This window comes from Prionailurus viverrinus, chromosome A1 (assembly GCF_022837055.1).
Source record: "Prionailurus viverrinus isolate Anna chromosome A1, UM_Priviv_1.0, whole genome shotgun sequence".
NCBI lineage: Eukaryota > Metazoa > Chordata > Mammalia > Carnivora > Felidae > Prionailurus > Prionailurus viverrinus.
Window position 1 is genome coordinate 101,087,822 of NC_062561.1, and position 16,161 is coordinate 101,103,982.

The 16,161-nt window shown below is 43.2% G+C and overlaps 1 protein-coding gene across 6 annotated transcripts in view; it reads left to right on the forward strand.

Moving 5' to 3' along the window:
* The window catches only part of SNCAIP (synuclein alpha interacting protein), a 164,109-nt gene that overhangs the window by 82,094 nt on the left and 65,854 nt on the right, over window positions 1–16,161 (forward strand). For all 6 annotated transcript variants that reach the window (XM_047874532.1, XM_047874548.1, XM_047874574.1 and 3 more), the window contains exons 2-3: window positions 172–275; window positions 13,852–13,924. In XM_047874532.1, coding sequence (XP_047730488.1) covers window positions 219–275; window positions 13,852–13,924 — 130 coding nt within the window. In that variant the 5' untranslated portion in view covers window positions 172–218. The remainder of the gene's footprint in view (window positions 1–171; window positions 276–13,851; window positions 13,925–16,161) is intronic.

Sequence of the window (16,161 nt, forward strand, 5' to 3'; positions counted from 1 at the left end):
GCTGTGCTTCCTGCTTCTGGAAAGCCAGGCCTGGGGTAATATCCAAAGAGAGGAAAGGAGCTAGCACCCAGTTACCCTACTCGTTTTGCTGGTTTAAACAGACCTAGGATTTTTGGTTGTAAAACAGCTAGTAACCCTTTGGCTTTTCTTTTTTGCTTCTATCTTTTCCAGAGCTTTTATAAACATTTGACTTTACTCAAAATGTGCAAAGAAGAATAATGGAAGCCCCTGAATACCTGGATTTGGATGAAATTGACTTCAGTGATGACATATCTGTAAGTCATACTTCTTGCAAACAATGCTTCAGGAGGTTCTGCCTTTACCTGTAATCTGCGGATCCTGAACTCTTCCAATCGCGTTTAGCAGTTGATGGCAGATGGAATGTGGCTTTGGGGTCCCCTGGACCAAGAAGTGAATCTCACTTAATTGTGTGTATGGCATGGTGTGTGTGGGGGCGGGGTGGGAAAGGCATATGACCTCATTGAGCTCCCCCCTTCCTAATTGTTGTCGAAATTATTCACCGAGAAAATTTATAAAATGCCTGCAGAGAGCACATGATCAACCCTATCAGTGATAATTCCCTTTATAGGACTGGCTTTACCGCAGCCAGCTTTCTCTGGAGCTCACAAGGACACGACGGCCAAGTTGTTCACTGATGAACAAACAGTAAGAAGAATCCTTCCAGGCACTGTAGGTGTCAAAGCACAGGTTGGAGGCTATCGGGGAATACTGAGAGTCATGTGTTGATGAGGAGTGGGCCAGCTCCTCTCTGAGGCCCTGTTTAATCCTGTGAAGCTCTGAGCTGATGAACTTCTTCATTGTCAGGAGCCACCACCTTCTTGCTGCCTCCAGCCTATCTCACCGTGGCTCTGAGGGGTCCTCTGTACGCACCCTGCCTAGAAGTGACTGTGACTTGTCTCAGGCCACACGGTCATTGCTGCCTCCAAGGCCAGCCAGCAGCCTTGTTGGCTGCTCACAACCCCAGATAAACCGGCTCTCAGAATATGTGATGAGAAGGTTGCTCTTTCTAAACTAGCCATATAACTTTTCTTCCCAGGACCTCCGTGGTCACAATTGCTGACCCTACTTTTCATCACTGTCTCAGGGCATGGAGCTTTGGGTCACCACTAGAAATGGTGTCAAAAAAGATAAGCTTCTTTTCACACACCTCTGGCAAAGTTATTTCTCTACTCTGCTATTCGCTATTCACTTTGAAGTAAAACTTGCATACTGTATGCAAGGATTGGATTCCTCGGGTGAGTTTGATGAATGATCTGCTTTATACAACCTTGGATGATTCTTGGTGTGCCAGAGAAATGTGAATGCCGCCTCTCCCTATTTTAGTTTCCAGACAATCTTTATTAATCCTCATTGAGACCAATGCAAAGTGAGTTTCTTCCTTCCCACCTTATCTTTCTGTCTCTTTCTCTCTTTTTTAAGTTACTATACTTAAAAGTGTTCAGAACATGGTTCTGTTATAGCATTGACCTTGAAGTATTTTTTTAAGTGTATTTATTTTGAGAGAGAGAGAGAGAGAGAGAGAGAGAGAGAGAGAGCAAGAGTGGGGAGAGGGCCAGAGAGGGAGAGGGAGAATCCCAAGCAGGCTCCAAGTTCATCACAGAGCCCAACTTGGGGCTTGAGCTCATGAGCGCAAGCTCACAACCAGAGCTGAAATCAGGAGTTCAGCAGTCAACCAACTGAGCCACCCAGGCACCCCTCACCTCGAGGTATTTTGAGCCTAGTAGGGAGAAGCAAAGAAAGTAAAGAATAATGTGGGGAGATGTAGGGAGTGTGGAAGCTGTCTTAGAAAGAAAAACATACATTATGATTAGGAGTTCAGAGTAGCTCTCTTAGCTTTGATAATGAAGCAGCCTTTAAGGAGCTTGGGGTTTGGAAGGCCCCTGTTGGGCTCCAGCCTTGTTCTGACCTGTGCTGACTGGAGAGCAGTAACTTTGCCTCTCCTAGATACCCACCAACTTTTACTGCTGTGTTGAGGATTGAGTGAAATAATAATATATGTGGAGCACGCAGGTTGGCACACTGTTAAGTTGCCCTTAAAAATGGTAGCTTTTGCTATTATTTCAGTGAATAATAACAATAATATTTATATGGCCAATGGTGAAGAAAGAACTCAAGGGAAAAAACCAGGCATCATGTCAGGACTTTTTTATTTTTTAAATACAATAGAGCATTTGTACTTACAGAAGAATCATCTGGCAGCAGCCTATAATTTTGATGAATTAGGGATCTCCACTTGAAAGATAATAAACCATGTTAAGCAATAGCCCACGCTGTTTAGCAAATCGGGATATGGGATTATGTAATAGTCGAGCTCCTACAACTTGACCACTCTGAAACATAAATAAAGATTATCCATCTGTAATTGTGTAACTGCACTCAAACCTTCCCCCACCCCTTTAAAGATGTTCTATTGTTTGGATCTTTAACCTGCATTTAAACTTAAATCAGAGGGGGAAAAAAATGATACTGCGTGGAATGGTTGAAACAATCACGGCTAACATTTGCCGAACACTCACTCTGGGAGAGGCGTTATCTTGCTTAATCCTCACAACAATCCAGTGAGGCAGGAACTTGTCATGATTTTCATTTTACAGACAAGGACTCTGAAGCATGGAGATGTTACCTAACTTATCCAGGGCCACCCTGCTAGTGGGGAGCCATCTGTCTCTGGGATACCTGCTTCAGACTACAACACCTGACTGCCTCTCTAAATCTATTACAGTGGTCCTCATCAGGGTTGATTTTACCCACCCCCCAGGGGACCATTTGGCAATGCCTGGAGACATTTTTGGTTGTCATGGCTGGGGAGGTGTCCCCCCTGGCATCTAGTGGATAGAGATCAAGAATGCTTCTGAACAACATAAAGTGCACAGGGATCCCTACAGCATCCCTTATAGCAAAGAGTTACCCGGCCTAAAATGTTGGTAGTACTGAGGGCAAGCAATCCTGGTTTTTCTTAAACCACACGAAATTAAAAGAAGCTCTACTTTGGCAACCTCTATAATATGGTAAGTTATTTTATAATACAGTAAAACCTCCGTTTGCAAGCATAATTCATTCTGGAAACATACTTGTAATCCAAAGCACTCATCTATCAAAGTGAATTTTAAGAGCCATTGGTTCAGCTGTGATCCTGTGACATCCGGCATTGTGTACAACTCGTACTGCGAGAGATCGCTCATTTATCAAGTTAAAATTTATTAGAAATGTTTGCTTCTCTTGCAGAACACTCGCAGGACAAGTTACTCGCAATCCAGGGTTTTACCATAGTTCCATCCGATCCAAGTTCAAGCCCTTACATGTGCCAGAATCCTATTGTTCTTATATAATCACTTCTTGCAGAAAGCAGTGATGACCTCTTCAATATTGAGATGATTGTTCTCAGCCTCTTTAGGTAAACGAGGAGCAGTGAATGTTACAACCGCTTTAAGAGCTAAATGGAGACGATTCCGATGCTGACGTTTAACAAGATGTGTTCAACTTGCTAATTCACTGGCATAAAAAGAATATAGCCTCCCATAAACATGCCTTTGCTTTTAGGATTCCATAACCTCCATCTCTGATGGCGCTTACACCTCTTTCCTGGTAAAGTGGCAGGGGTGGGGAAGAAAATGCTCAATACGTTTAAAAAAGATGCCCAAGTTCACAAGTGTTTTTCTGATTCTCTAGCCATAGCCCTATTACATCGTCTGAGCTTTCTGTTTCCTGATTTTCCCCTCTGGTCATGAGCCTGGTTCTTGTTTTAATTAAAACACAAGCTCTATATTGGTTCAAAAAAAGCAACTAGAACTTTTTTGCCTTTACCTAATGAGACAAAACCCAGAAGGCAATCAAATTATTTTGAAGTTACCCAGACTCAAAAATAACATTCATCCTTTCCAAAATGCAGGGTTTAAACTAACTATAGGCTCGTCTCCCTGCCATGTCCAAGGAGAGAGCATTGCACATTCCCTGCAGGTCTGTGAAGGAGATGATAGGGCTTTTCTGTCTCTGCAAAAGGGTTTGCAGATTTCTTTCTTTATTCCTGCAGAAGCCAGATGCTTCTCCTGAAAAAGAAAAATGCACTGGGATATTATTTTACCACAGACTTCTTAGTAGCCACGGTGTATTTATTTTATTAAGAAAGGCCAATTTGCCGGGCACCTGGGCCGCTCAGTCGGTTAAGTGTCCGACTTCAGCTCAGGTCACCATCTCAAAGTTCATGAGTTCGAGCCCCACATTGGGTTCTGTGCTGACAGCTCAGAGCCTGGAGCCTACTTCGGATTTGTTGTGTCCCTCTTTCTCTGCCCCTCCCCTGCTCATACTGTGTGTGTGTGTGTGTGTGTGTGTGTGTGTCTCTCAAAAATAAATAAACGTTAAAAAATTAAGAAAAAAAAAGAAAGGCCAATTTGCTATTCCTCCAGATAGTATATTATACACAGAACAAAACAAAGCAGAGGCCGAACTGTAGATCTTGTGAGGAGCATCCCTCCCAGCCCTGAGACACGGGCTCTGCCATGTACCACACTCCACTCTGTGAGTCAGAGGTCTTGTTAAAGACTCCTATCAACTCTGCGGGGCAGGCCCTGTTTCAATACCCAGTCTGGCACATGAAAAAAAAAAAATTGACCCTTCGAGAAGGTGTATGACTTTCACAACGTTATGGATAAGTGGCAGGGTCAGGATTTAAATACAGAACTATGTGACCACGTTACTCTTCCCCTTCTGAGCGACCTGGTGGAGTAGAGACTCTGGACCAGTCCATAAAATGCCATCACTATCCTCTGTCGGTACTGATGCAGTTGCAAATAGCTGCTTGGAAGTAATGGGGTTGGTATATATTCCAAATAAAATAAAACGAGTGAAAGAGAATGTAGGCAAACCTCTTAATTTTATTGCATGTCTGCTTTCCCATCTGTAACATGATAATTATCATCTCTACCTATTGCCCTGGACTTTATGGAGAAAATACGAGATTTTATATATGTATGTGTGCAAATACATGCCCACATATTTATATAATACACACATACCTATTTGCATACCTGTGTGTGCGTATGGACATACACATATACATGTAAATATACTCCCGCACACGCACACAGACAGAAGTGAGGACACACTCTGTTCCTCATCAGGAAGCTTTGCCACCTTTCTGTACCATTGTGACTACAACGGGTGAAGATGACATTTTTTGACAGTCTATTTTTTGTGCAAGCCACATGAGAACATAATGAATAAATGCCGTTCCACCTCACTCTAACCTTTGACCCAAGCCCTTAAAGCCTAGACTAATAGCACAGAATGATATGGATTCATTTTCCTTGAGTGACTGAGCCACAGTGTGGTAGGAAAATAACTTCTGGTAAACAAGTCTCCTCTTAGTGGATTCTCACATTTTTCCAACCTTGCACTAGAATGTCTGCCCCTGTCTGGTTTGTGTGCACCACTTTTTACTCAATGCAATCCACTGACACTTCCGAGATTTCATTATGTTTCCACAAAGCCATGTGCTGTGGTGGGAGGACCCAAGAAAGGGCACACAGAGCTTATCAAGTGGACTCAAGCAGAGAGTTTATTGGATCAAGAATATAAGTTTTGCCTTGAGTTTAGGAGTGAAAAGGAGTGTAAAGCTAATCAAAGAGAACCTGGCTTGCCCCTCCTCTCTAGCAAGAAATCTACCTGAGCGAGATCCTAATATACTTTCTTGCGTGCTCCCGTACAAGGTTGCCAAGATTCTCACATGGCCTCTGGCCACCTCCGTCCCTTCTTCACTGTCCCGTCTATCAGCCCTGCCCTTCCTAGCAGTTGCTTGGTTGCCTGCTCTTAACTTCTTAGTGTGTCCCAGTATGATCGACTTTTATCGGGTGTTCACATGTTCTTTCTGCAAATGTCTTGTATTCAAGTCTACATTACCTTTCATTCCTTCCTCCTGTGGTGCCCGTTATCAAAAACCTCATGCCTTGTTCTACTATCCTGCGTCGTCTGTGTTCTCTTGTTTCGGTAACACCTGCCAGGAAAGGAATTAGGAATAATCTAGTCCAGACAAGATGAACGATGTGTTCATGTCCCATAGGTAGTATAAGAGCCCAAGACCAGAACCTGGGGACCCAGACTCAACATCTTGGATTCCATACCCCTTCCTGAGAATGTGGAGAGCAGCCTTATAGATAGAATGATTTCCAAGAATGAACAACTGCCAGATGTTTTCTTTTGCTCTTCTCTTACTCTGCAGATAGCCCTAAAATGTCTTATCTTCCTTATGAGTTATAGCACATATTAGATTGACAATGCAGATTATTCACACAAACTATTTACCACTTATGTACTAGATTTAGTGGTGATCTACTCAACAACATGCATTAAACAGTTACAGTGTTCTAAGAACACGTCTAAGCTCGGGTGAATGACACAGACCGGATCTATGTTCTTAGAGTTTCCAGGACCCTTTAATAATAATTGAGCATATTATGAAATGTCCAGTTGAATCCATAGAAGGTCAGATTTAATTACCATATCAAACTCTGTTCTTGACGGCCTTTATATTTTTGTGCTGATTGATAATTGGCTCACAATTGAAACTAGACCATCACTGAGGCTGAACAAGTATTATAGCCAGCCCTGTGTCCTACTGCAAGTTAAATTTCTTTTGTAATTTTTTTGTGACTTGGAATTTTTGCCTCAATAGTTGCCATTGCTTTGGCTTCACTTCCACATGCTCATTTTGTATACTTGTTAATGTAAGTAATGGCTAGCATTTATTGAACACTTAGTATGTATCAGACACTCTTACCTATGTTTTACATTATTAAATTCATAGTCTTCACAGCATGCTCTTGATATAAGCACCGTTATTACCCTGCTTTACAGGCAAAGAAACTGGTAGGCAGAGGTTAAGTAATTAATATGAATTATCTGGAAAATGGTGAAGCCAGGATATAACATGGACGGTCTGGCTGCAGAAACCATATATGTAACCCCTGTGTTGAAAATGACTGCTGCTGGGCTTGTTGGTTACCTGTGGTTGGCTCAGTTCATTGAGGTCTCTTCTCATCCATGATCACTTGTCCTCACAAAGGGGGACCACTCATTGCTGTGATATCTCACCACACTTGCCAATGTGGACCTTCATCTTTTGCCTAACTACACATACGAGCAATATAATGCTGTATGTGGTAAACTCTTAAAATGGGCAAAACAATTACTGAGTTTTCCCAAATACCAGCTACAAAATATGTCTTAGAGTAAAATAATTTGATTATCTTTTTAAATTTTTTTTAATGTTTATTTGTTTCTGAGAGACAGAGAGAGACAGAGCGTGAGTGGGGGAGGGGCAGAGAGAGAAGGAGACGCAAAATCTGAAGCAGGCTCCAGGCTCCAAGCTGTCAGCACAGAGCCTGATGCAGGGCCAACCATGAAGTAGGACACTTAACTGACTGAGCCAGCCAGGCACCCCAAGAATTTGATTATTATTAATTTAAAAAAAACCCTCTCGATAGAATAAAAACAAGGAACAAGAACAAAAATCAAATGCATTTGAAAAGAGGATCATTTGTAATAATTTTCTTTCACAAAGCCTAAATGGTAGAAGGAAATGTATTTAAAGCCGTCTGGGATGAATGTATGAAAACGTAGATCGCCAGTATTTGTACTATGTAGAGATGGTCGTTGAGACTGTGGGCGTCTGTATGGCCACCTGTGAAACATGGAATGTGGAAGGAATAACATTCCAAGAACAGAACTGCGTAGAAGTATGTCCCACATGGGATGAGCGAAAAGAGGCTTCTATGAAAGAGACTGGGAAATCGTTTTCAGAAATACAGGAGGAATGCTAAGGGATCTTAAAAGGCAGAGAGGTATCTAATGAATTTAAAGAAGCAAGGGGTAAATAGCAGGGATTGGGTCATGATAAAAAAGAGAATGGTTGGATTTTCCAGTCAAGACCCATTGGAGGCCATAGTAAGAGCAGGGCCTTTGGGGTAGTGAACAGAAGCCATGTTGTGGTGGCTAGAAGAGCAAATGTAAGAGATGAGGGAGGAGAGAAGAGAATCACAGCAATTCTTGAAAAAAAGATGGCAGTGAACACAAGAGCAAGAAAGGCCATGATTCACTGAGGAGGCAGCATGTCTTCAGGTGGCAGAGCTGCTTGTTTGTCAGAGGAGAGAGCTGATGTCGAGAGGGTGACTGACAAGATGGAGGGACGAGGGATGATGGCAGAGCCAGAGACCTGAAGGGATGGGAGGGGAAGAGACGTGAGCACAAGTGGAGGGCTAGTGGCGAAGGGGTGGACTGTTAATGCCACATCCTCTGTGGGGAAGGCATGAAGTCAGGACACACCTTCCTCAATTGGAAGGGCAGGCCACTGGAGAGGAGTTCCAGACTTCAGGAAAATACTACATTTCTGAAAACCTCGCTTCAGGGTGTGTCTGCTTTCACTGCCAGCTTTGCGTGCACACACGGTTGCTGTTTCACTGGGTGTGTATTGAGATGCCTGCCCGAATTTTGGAAAGCTTTGTGAGAAATCATGAATTTCAGGATGGTTGTTTAGATGACTGGCTTAATTGTTTCTTTTGGAAACTTAATGAGACCTTAGCTGTTTAAAAGTCTCTAGCTTCAAAAGGTGTTTGGAATTTTAGTTCTTTTATTCTTTCCCTGTGGCTCATTACCGCTTGAGTAATGTCTGCATGTTCACCCAACTGGCTCCAGCTTTCAGGAGTAAGGGCCAAAGCCTTTCAGTCTTGAACAATATCTAGGATGGTCAGAGATCCTTATGGCTTGGTGTAGAAATCATGCACTGTTATGAATCCCATGCACGCTCAAACTGTTTTGCATGGCTGAGTGACAAAATTGACTGGCTCAGGCAGGGATGTGTAGGATTGTCTTGTGTCATATCAACTTGAGTTCGCAAAGGAATGTTTCAGTGTCGACCCTTGGCCATGGACTCTCATAAAGGAGGAAAGACCAAAGAGAAGTTAAATAATGTGCTGGGACAGGCTGGGCTCTCCTTTCCAGTCCCAGCTCAACCCCGTCTTCTGTCTCTTAAATTCCCACATCTGGATCAACTGAGCTTCAAAGTCAGGAGGGCAATGAAGATGATGAGGGAAGGGCTGTGTGCACAGGTGGAAAACAGGTTAGGGAGAAGAGACAAAAACATTCAACATCGTTTCACGCCTTGTAAACTGACTTCACTTGTATTATCCACATATGATTATCTGTGTTCTATAAATAAAGAAAGCAAACCCCAGAGATATGAAATGACTAGTTTGTCCAGAACCTCAGTTAATAAATACCAGAACTTGGGGCACCTGGCGGGGTCAGTCAGTTAAGCATCTGACCTCAGCTCACGTCATGATCTCGCAGTTCATGAATTCGAGCGCCCCATGGGGCTCTAGCTCAGACCCCATTTTGTATCCTCTGTTTCCTCTTGTCTCTTCCACTCCCCTGCTTGTGTGCCCTTGCTCTCTGTCTCAAAAATAAACAAACATTTAAAAACTAAACAAATACCAGAACTGGGGCTTGAATCTGCATCTTCTGGGTCCAGATCCATTGTTCTTTATACAGAAGGCTAAGGCATCAGCCAGTACCCATACTGTTAATCTATTAGAGGTGTGTTTTTTTCTTTTAAATATACCATAATTTCATGGCTAGACTTGTAATAATGAGGGATTTTTTAGGAAGATGAGTGCTATATAACTATTAACTATTACTATTACTATTTTTATTATTGCCACTAAAATCATGATTACATAGGGGAATTCATTTTATTCAAGTTCAGTAAGTACCCACTATCTTTGGTAAACACAATATTGTCCACACCCTCAGGAAGCAGAGAAAGCAGTGACATAAACATATAGGTGAAATATCATGGATGGATTCTGTAATGGATTTATGCCTAAATTATATATAAAGCAGTTGTTCTGAAATGTGAGCATGCATCAAAATCATCTAGTTGGCTTGTAAAAATACAGATTGCTGGGCTCTACCCTCAGAGTTTCTGGGATGGGGCCCAAGACTGTGAATTCCTAACAACTTCCTAGATGGTGTCTGTGCCCCCGGTCCAGACACCACACTTTGAAAGCTGGAATTACTTCCATCTGGGAGTGTGGAAGAAGATTCTATAGAAGCGATTCCCAGGCCGATCTTGAAAAATTAAAAAAAGTTTGCCTAATGAACTGGGTGGAATAGCATTCCAGGTCGATGGAATGGCACGCCTAACAGTATAGACAGGTAGAACAGCAGATATGGCATCCCTAAGAAATTTCATATTGCCGCAATCAAAAACGAAGTGAACAATGGTAAGAGATAAGTCTGAGCTCATGGAAGGCTTCCTGTGCCATGCTGAGGCTTTGCCCTGTAGTCCGTGCAGAGCCACTGAAGGATGTGAAACAGAGAAGCACCTTAGTCAAATCTGCATTTTAGAAAGCCAGTTAATTGGAGTGCAAGTATGGAAGCATGGAAGAAATGCCCACTTACTACCTAAGTATGAAAGAACTCCTTTGAAACGCTGTAATATTCTGCCGGGGATCCGTCAAATGTGTGTTTGTCTTGGTATTCCAGTCAAATAGTTAATAAGCCACTGTGTGCCACGTATATATGCAAGTCAGAGACACCATCCTTTCCCTCAGGCAATTGTGGGAGCCAACACTAACATCTAGGAAACAACAGAGCCCAAGGCAAGGCAGTATTTTACCAAGGGCAGTAAAGAGCAAGGTCATTTAGGGCTGAAGCAGTTAGCCAGGGTTTCGTGCAGAAAGCACAGTGCATGCTGGCCTTGCAGAAAGGCAGCTTTTCCCTGGCCAGAGGAAAGCTTTGCCAGCCAAAGTACAGAAGGTGGAACTAAACTTTGAACGCACACTGCATGCACCCTGAAGAAGTGGAGGCAACTGGTCAACCTGTAGAAGGGGCTTTTCTTGAGACCTGGAAAGGAAGTTTGAGTCACAAAGGCTATTTCTACGGGGCTAACCTCTGGAAGATTTTTAGAAAAAGAACAAGAGTGACATAAAACCAGGAAACAACCATCTGCAACCCCCCTCTCTCTAATCACCCAAGGATAAAAGGCATCAAGGGAACAGAATATAAAGGCTGGGGTTGGGAGCAAGAGACAGAGAAGACACTTTGGACTTTGGTTCTGATAGGGCCAAAATGACAGTAGTTGTTGCCCAGGGAGTTGGCCACTGTCCGGAGAATGAGGTGGCTTGGCTATCAGACAGCTCCTTCTAAAAGGCCATCTGTCCTTTGTACTGGGATGAAGGGCTGGGGAGCCCTCCCTTTTAGCTCCCAGATGGTAGGACAATGCACTCATGTGAGAGAGACTTCCTGGGTCATTTGCTTATTCCCAAATGTGCAAATATGAAAATGTTTTCTCATGTTGGTTTTGTGAATTGTATGTTTCTCTGGCCACTCTTCCCTTCATGACCTGACCATACAACATTCTCTTAAGCTTCATCTCCTATCCAGAGAGCAGCGTTTGTGCTTACTGAAACAAATACCCAAACTGATTCTGTTTCTTGTGTCTTTATAAAGGATAGTAGATTTGTTCACGGTGTAGATTGGAGTCTTCACTGAATTTGACATTCCACATACCCTTACGGTTCCCCAAAACTTTGATTGTCTGGCCAACACATCATCCTTTTCTCATATGGCTGTATTTGTAATTTTCATCACCAGGCACAGCACATGACTTTTTCTTCAAGGTCATTATTCCCAAAGAATTGAGACATATACCTTCACAGAAGTGACTTTCTGTACGCCAAGGGTGGAGAGACAGAGCTGCCGCGGGTTAACACAGGTTGAGGCGGTGCGTGGGGCTCCGCGAGGTTCATCCTCTGCCTGTTGCTCAGTCCCCACACCATCCGGGCAGCCTGTGCTGCTCAAACTTAAATGCCATTATGTTACAAGTTGCTGCACACTCAGGATCTTTGAGGTCACGTAAGAAGAGCTGGGGGTAGAGCCCATAATTCAGAGATTCTGATGTAGCCGACTTTGGGGTGAGAGGTGGCGGTCAGGATGCATGTGGCTGAAAATGCAGGAAGTCCCGCAGCCAGTTTAATCAAATACATATCATTAAGCCCCGTGAACAACCTTATTGAGTTTATCATTAACTCCATTTAAACACTAATCCATCTTTAGCTCCCTCTTTCTAAAATTTGCCTTGGGAGAACAACAAAATAAGACAGAAGGAGCAAGGGTGAGACTTTGCCAAAGGGTGCTTTTGTGGGGCGCATGGCCGCGGAAACAAAAGGCCCCGTTTTAATTGAATTGTAAACTGTGTAATTATTTAACCTGTACCAGCTGGTCTCAAGAAGCTACCGGATTCCTTAGAGAGCTTGTACTTGGCCAGGAACATAAGGCACCTTATTAGGAACAAGAAAAATGCCTTCTGTACCTATGTTACCCCCATCCCCCAAAGAACATACTGTAAAAGGGGAAAAATGCTTGAAGTTCAGTTTTGGTTCAAGAGACAGCCCTCCCTCTTTCTGAGTATGTGAGTGGATTGACTAGTAGCACCTGTAGTCTCTGAGGACTGGCCAACATAAACAGGATGTTATTGCATCAGACAGGTAGGAGTAATTTCTCTAATTGGTCGTCTGAGATTTCATTTTTCACTTGCAAGAACTGCAGATTTAATTTGTTTGTGACAGGTGGTTGGCAAATTGACAATACATACAACTGCCCCCTCCCTCTGTCTTGCTGTCCTGCCATCCTGTGGAAAGCACTGGGGGGTCTCCATGTAGACCCTTGGCTTCATCTGTCAACATCAAGCTCACTAGAGTACCTTCTTATTGACAAATGTACCCTAATTACACATTCCTCACTTGTAATGCTAGAATAATCCTAATGAGTTTCCCGTGATCATTTTTCTTTCAGATTAATTAAAGGGTTTTTTTTCTCATTCCTCCCCAAATTCTGAGTGAAGTCCTTTATAACACATTCTCATTCCCATGAGAACAGTATTCCCAAAGGTACAGAGCCAAATATTTGTAGGTAGCTGGGTTTTATGAGTTAATGTATGATGGAAGATGGTCCTTTGATTAAAGAAATAGTTCATCCTATCTATTTTGTTTTAAAACATCCTTCTCTAAAGAAAGATTGATTGGCATCAGACAGAGCCCCTGTAAATCAGAGCTATTGATTTTCCATTTGTTTTAGCCCTTCTGGTTTTATGCCCCCTTATGTCGTAATTTGTTATCCTGATGGCTGGCCCCTGAGTCGGTGCCCGGTTGATCCCGGGGGCTGGTTTCTTTCAATTCGGTCTAATCTATACATAAAACAGATTAGCTTCCAGACAGAGAACCAAGCTCTTCTTGCTCTTTATAACATCACCCCGTGCTTCCCACGGAGCTCACGGATGCCACACAGTAAAACCTCTGGCAAGTGGCGACATGAGGGACGTTGGTGTAGCCCAGAGAATATCAGCACAGGTGAGGCTCCTGGCTACCCTGGGCGCTGCAGGAAGCTGGGTGCTACTCCCCTTGGCCCTTCACAATCGGACTCAAAACGCATGTATTCCAGACACCTTCCGGAAATTCCTCAAGGCCAGAAAATTCTTCCATCTTCCACAAGTCGCAGAAGCAACAAGAGAGAGAATGTCTGCCGGATACACTTTGCATGTTAAAGCAGGGGTACATAGCCCTTCTTGATGTACATCTGCTTAGATGTATACAGATAGAGCTTGGGTCACTGCCAGATCACTGAGGAGCCCGTTGAGGATAAAATTCGACTTTTCTGGATCTACATGTTGTACTCAAGTGTCACTTCTTGTGCTTTGCTTTATCTGGCCGCTTGAATGAATGCAATGCTCTTGTTTTAAATTGTTGTTTTATTCCCTTTCTCCTCCGGCTTCCCATCCAGTACTCGGTGACGTCACTCAAGACCATCCCCGAACTGTGCCGAAGATGTGATGCGCAAAGCGAAGACAGATCAGGTAGGTCCCTCTCCTCATCCCTCTCCTTCTCCTGACTCTGAGAGAGCGGAGGGCTCCAGGAAGCTGCCTCCCCCTCCCACAACTTGCCCCTGCCTTCTGTCTTTCCTTTACAGCTTCTCCCTTCACCCCCCTACGCACACCCCCTCAACGAACAGATGTTAGGTCACCCTCCACAGGCTAACAGGACAGGGAGGCCCTAATGAGGACTCGGCTGTCTACAAATCAACGTAGGCCGTCATCTCGACAGCTCCAAACCACAGTATACGCGGCAATTTACTGAAAACCCCAGAAACCATTGGTGACAAAACATAATGATAGAGGCGCCAATGAAAAAATGTTGGATGCGTTTACTACCCATATGGCAAGGACCAGCTCGGGGGATGGTGCTTTGCCAGAATCTGAAACCCTATCAGGGATGCGACATGATAGGATCTGCAAGAAGGCATACTGTAACAGTTAAGATTAAAGCAAAGCTTTGGAGTTTAATAGTGTAAACTAAACAGAGAATTATGGCATACAGATGAAAACCAGCTGGTTGACCTTTTCTCCTTGCACACACCCCCACCCCTGACCAAAAAAAAAAAAAAAAATACATTCGGGGTTCTTTTTCCCTCTGTAAATCAAATTAAGTTTCTCTCCTTTTCTCTCCATGATGGGTGAAAATGAAAAAAAAAAAAAAAAGGATGTTGATGGAAATGATACAATGACGTTAAACTAAGAAAGGATGTTTATTGTTTTTCGAAGTAATTGCCCTAAGGTACCACCATTGATCGTGCCAAGCTCACCTCCTCTGATAGTAGCTAGGATCCTGAGAACTATGGGGAATGGAAGGTTCCAGATAATCCTCAGATGATGTGTATCGGGTTTCATAGAGGACCCTTACCTGTATAGCTACTGGAATTCTAGGCCTTTCTAACTGAAGACTTGCCCAATCTAATCTACTTTTCTCCTGGACGGCTTGTTTACTTTGGAGACTTTGCTTAGAGGAGATGGGGCAAATAATTAGTCTTTCTAGGTTTGTTTATCTCTGTTTTTTGTGTGAGTGAAAGTAATACTTCAATGTTTGGGTCAGAAACACAGAGGATAGTTCTACATTCGCATAAAAGTCTTCATTTACCTTCAGAGTTTTGGGTTTTTCTTTTTCTTTTTCTTTTTCCTTTTAATTTCAAACAATGTCAAGTTTCTGGCGGGTTCAACAAAGGCTCTAGCCATGAGGCTTTTAAAGATGTGCCTCCTTACAAGCCATCGCCAGGCTCCAAGGTGGGATTGCTGACTGTGGGCAGTGACTTGAGTCCAAGTTAGGGTTCAGTGACTTATCACCCATATGACGTACAGCCTCAAACTGATTGTCAACAAAATAAAGAAGAAGCTTGTTCTGCCAATGTTACCAGGTGTTGTTAGGATTAGAGTTAGGTGAGGTATCTAAAGTTACTGTTTCTGTGCTAGCTACTGTTGTAAGCCCTTTCCTCACATTAGCTCTGTTAATCCTAAAGTCCCCATGGGTGGAGTACGTAGAATGCCAATGCTATAGGTGGGTAAACTGAGGCACAGCAGAGAAGTTAAATATCTTGCCTGCAGTCACGTAGCAGTTAAGTTGCAGAGCTGGGATTCAAACAGCAGCAAGTGTACCTCTCGAGTGGGTTCTTTTTCCATCGCGTAGGCTTCCTCTCAAATAGCTTGACTTAGTGGCATTAATTTAATTTTAGGATATTATCCTTTCAAAACTTTCAAAATCAGCATTTTTGCCTCATAGACTGTGGTGAACTGCTCTTCTCTGTTTAATGGCTATTCTTGCTTACTGAGGTAAGTGCATTAACCAAAGCCGTTAAAGATCATTTTTCCTGGGGCTGATTCACTCCACTTTCTCCAGGTCACGTGTCTTCCCACCTCTTGCACAATAGGTGATGTTGGATATTTCCGCTCTGGTTCAGAAGGAGGCCAGTTTCAAGTGTCAAAGCTTTTAGACTTCACCCAGGGCAAAGACCCAGTGCTCAAGGTCCTCAGCAGTAATTAGACCTGACAGGAAATGGACGTATGTGGGCAAGACTCGGGCCTTTTACTAGCATCCCATGTAGGCCTCACTGGGAGGCTGCGAAACTACTTTCTACCAGAGCAAGAGTGATCCTAGAGAAAGAACATACAGAAAAATCCATCTATCTGTAGCATCACTGTAGATAATCTGTGAGCTCCTTTGAAAGGAATCTCAATATAGTAAAGAGTTTTCACAGCTAGTTTTT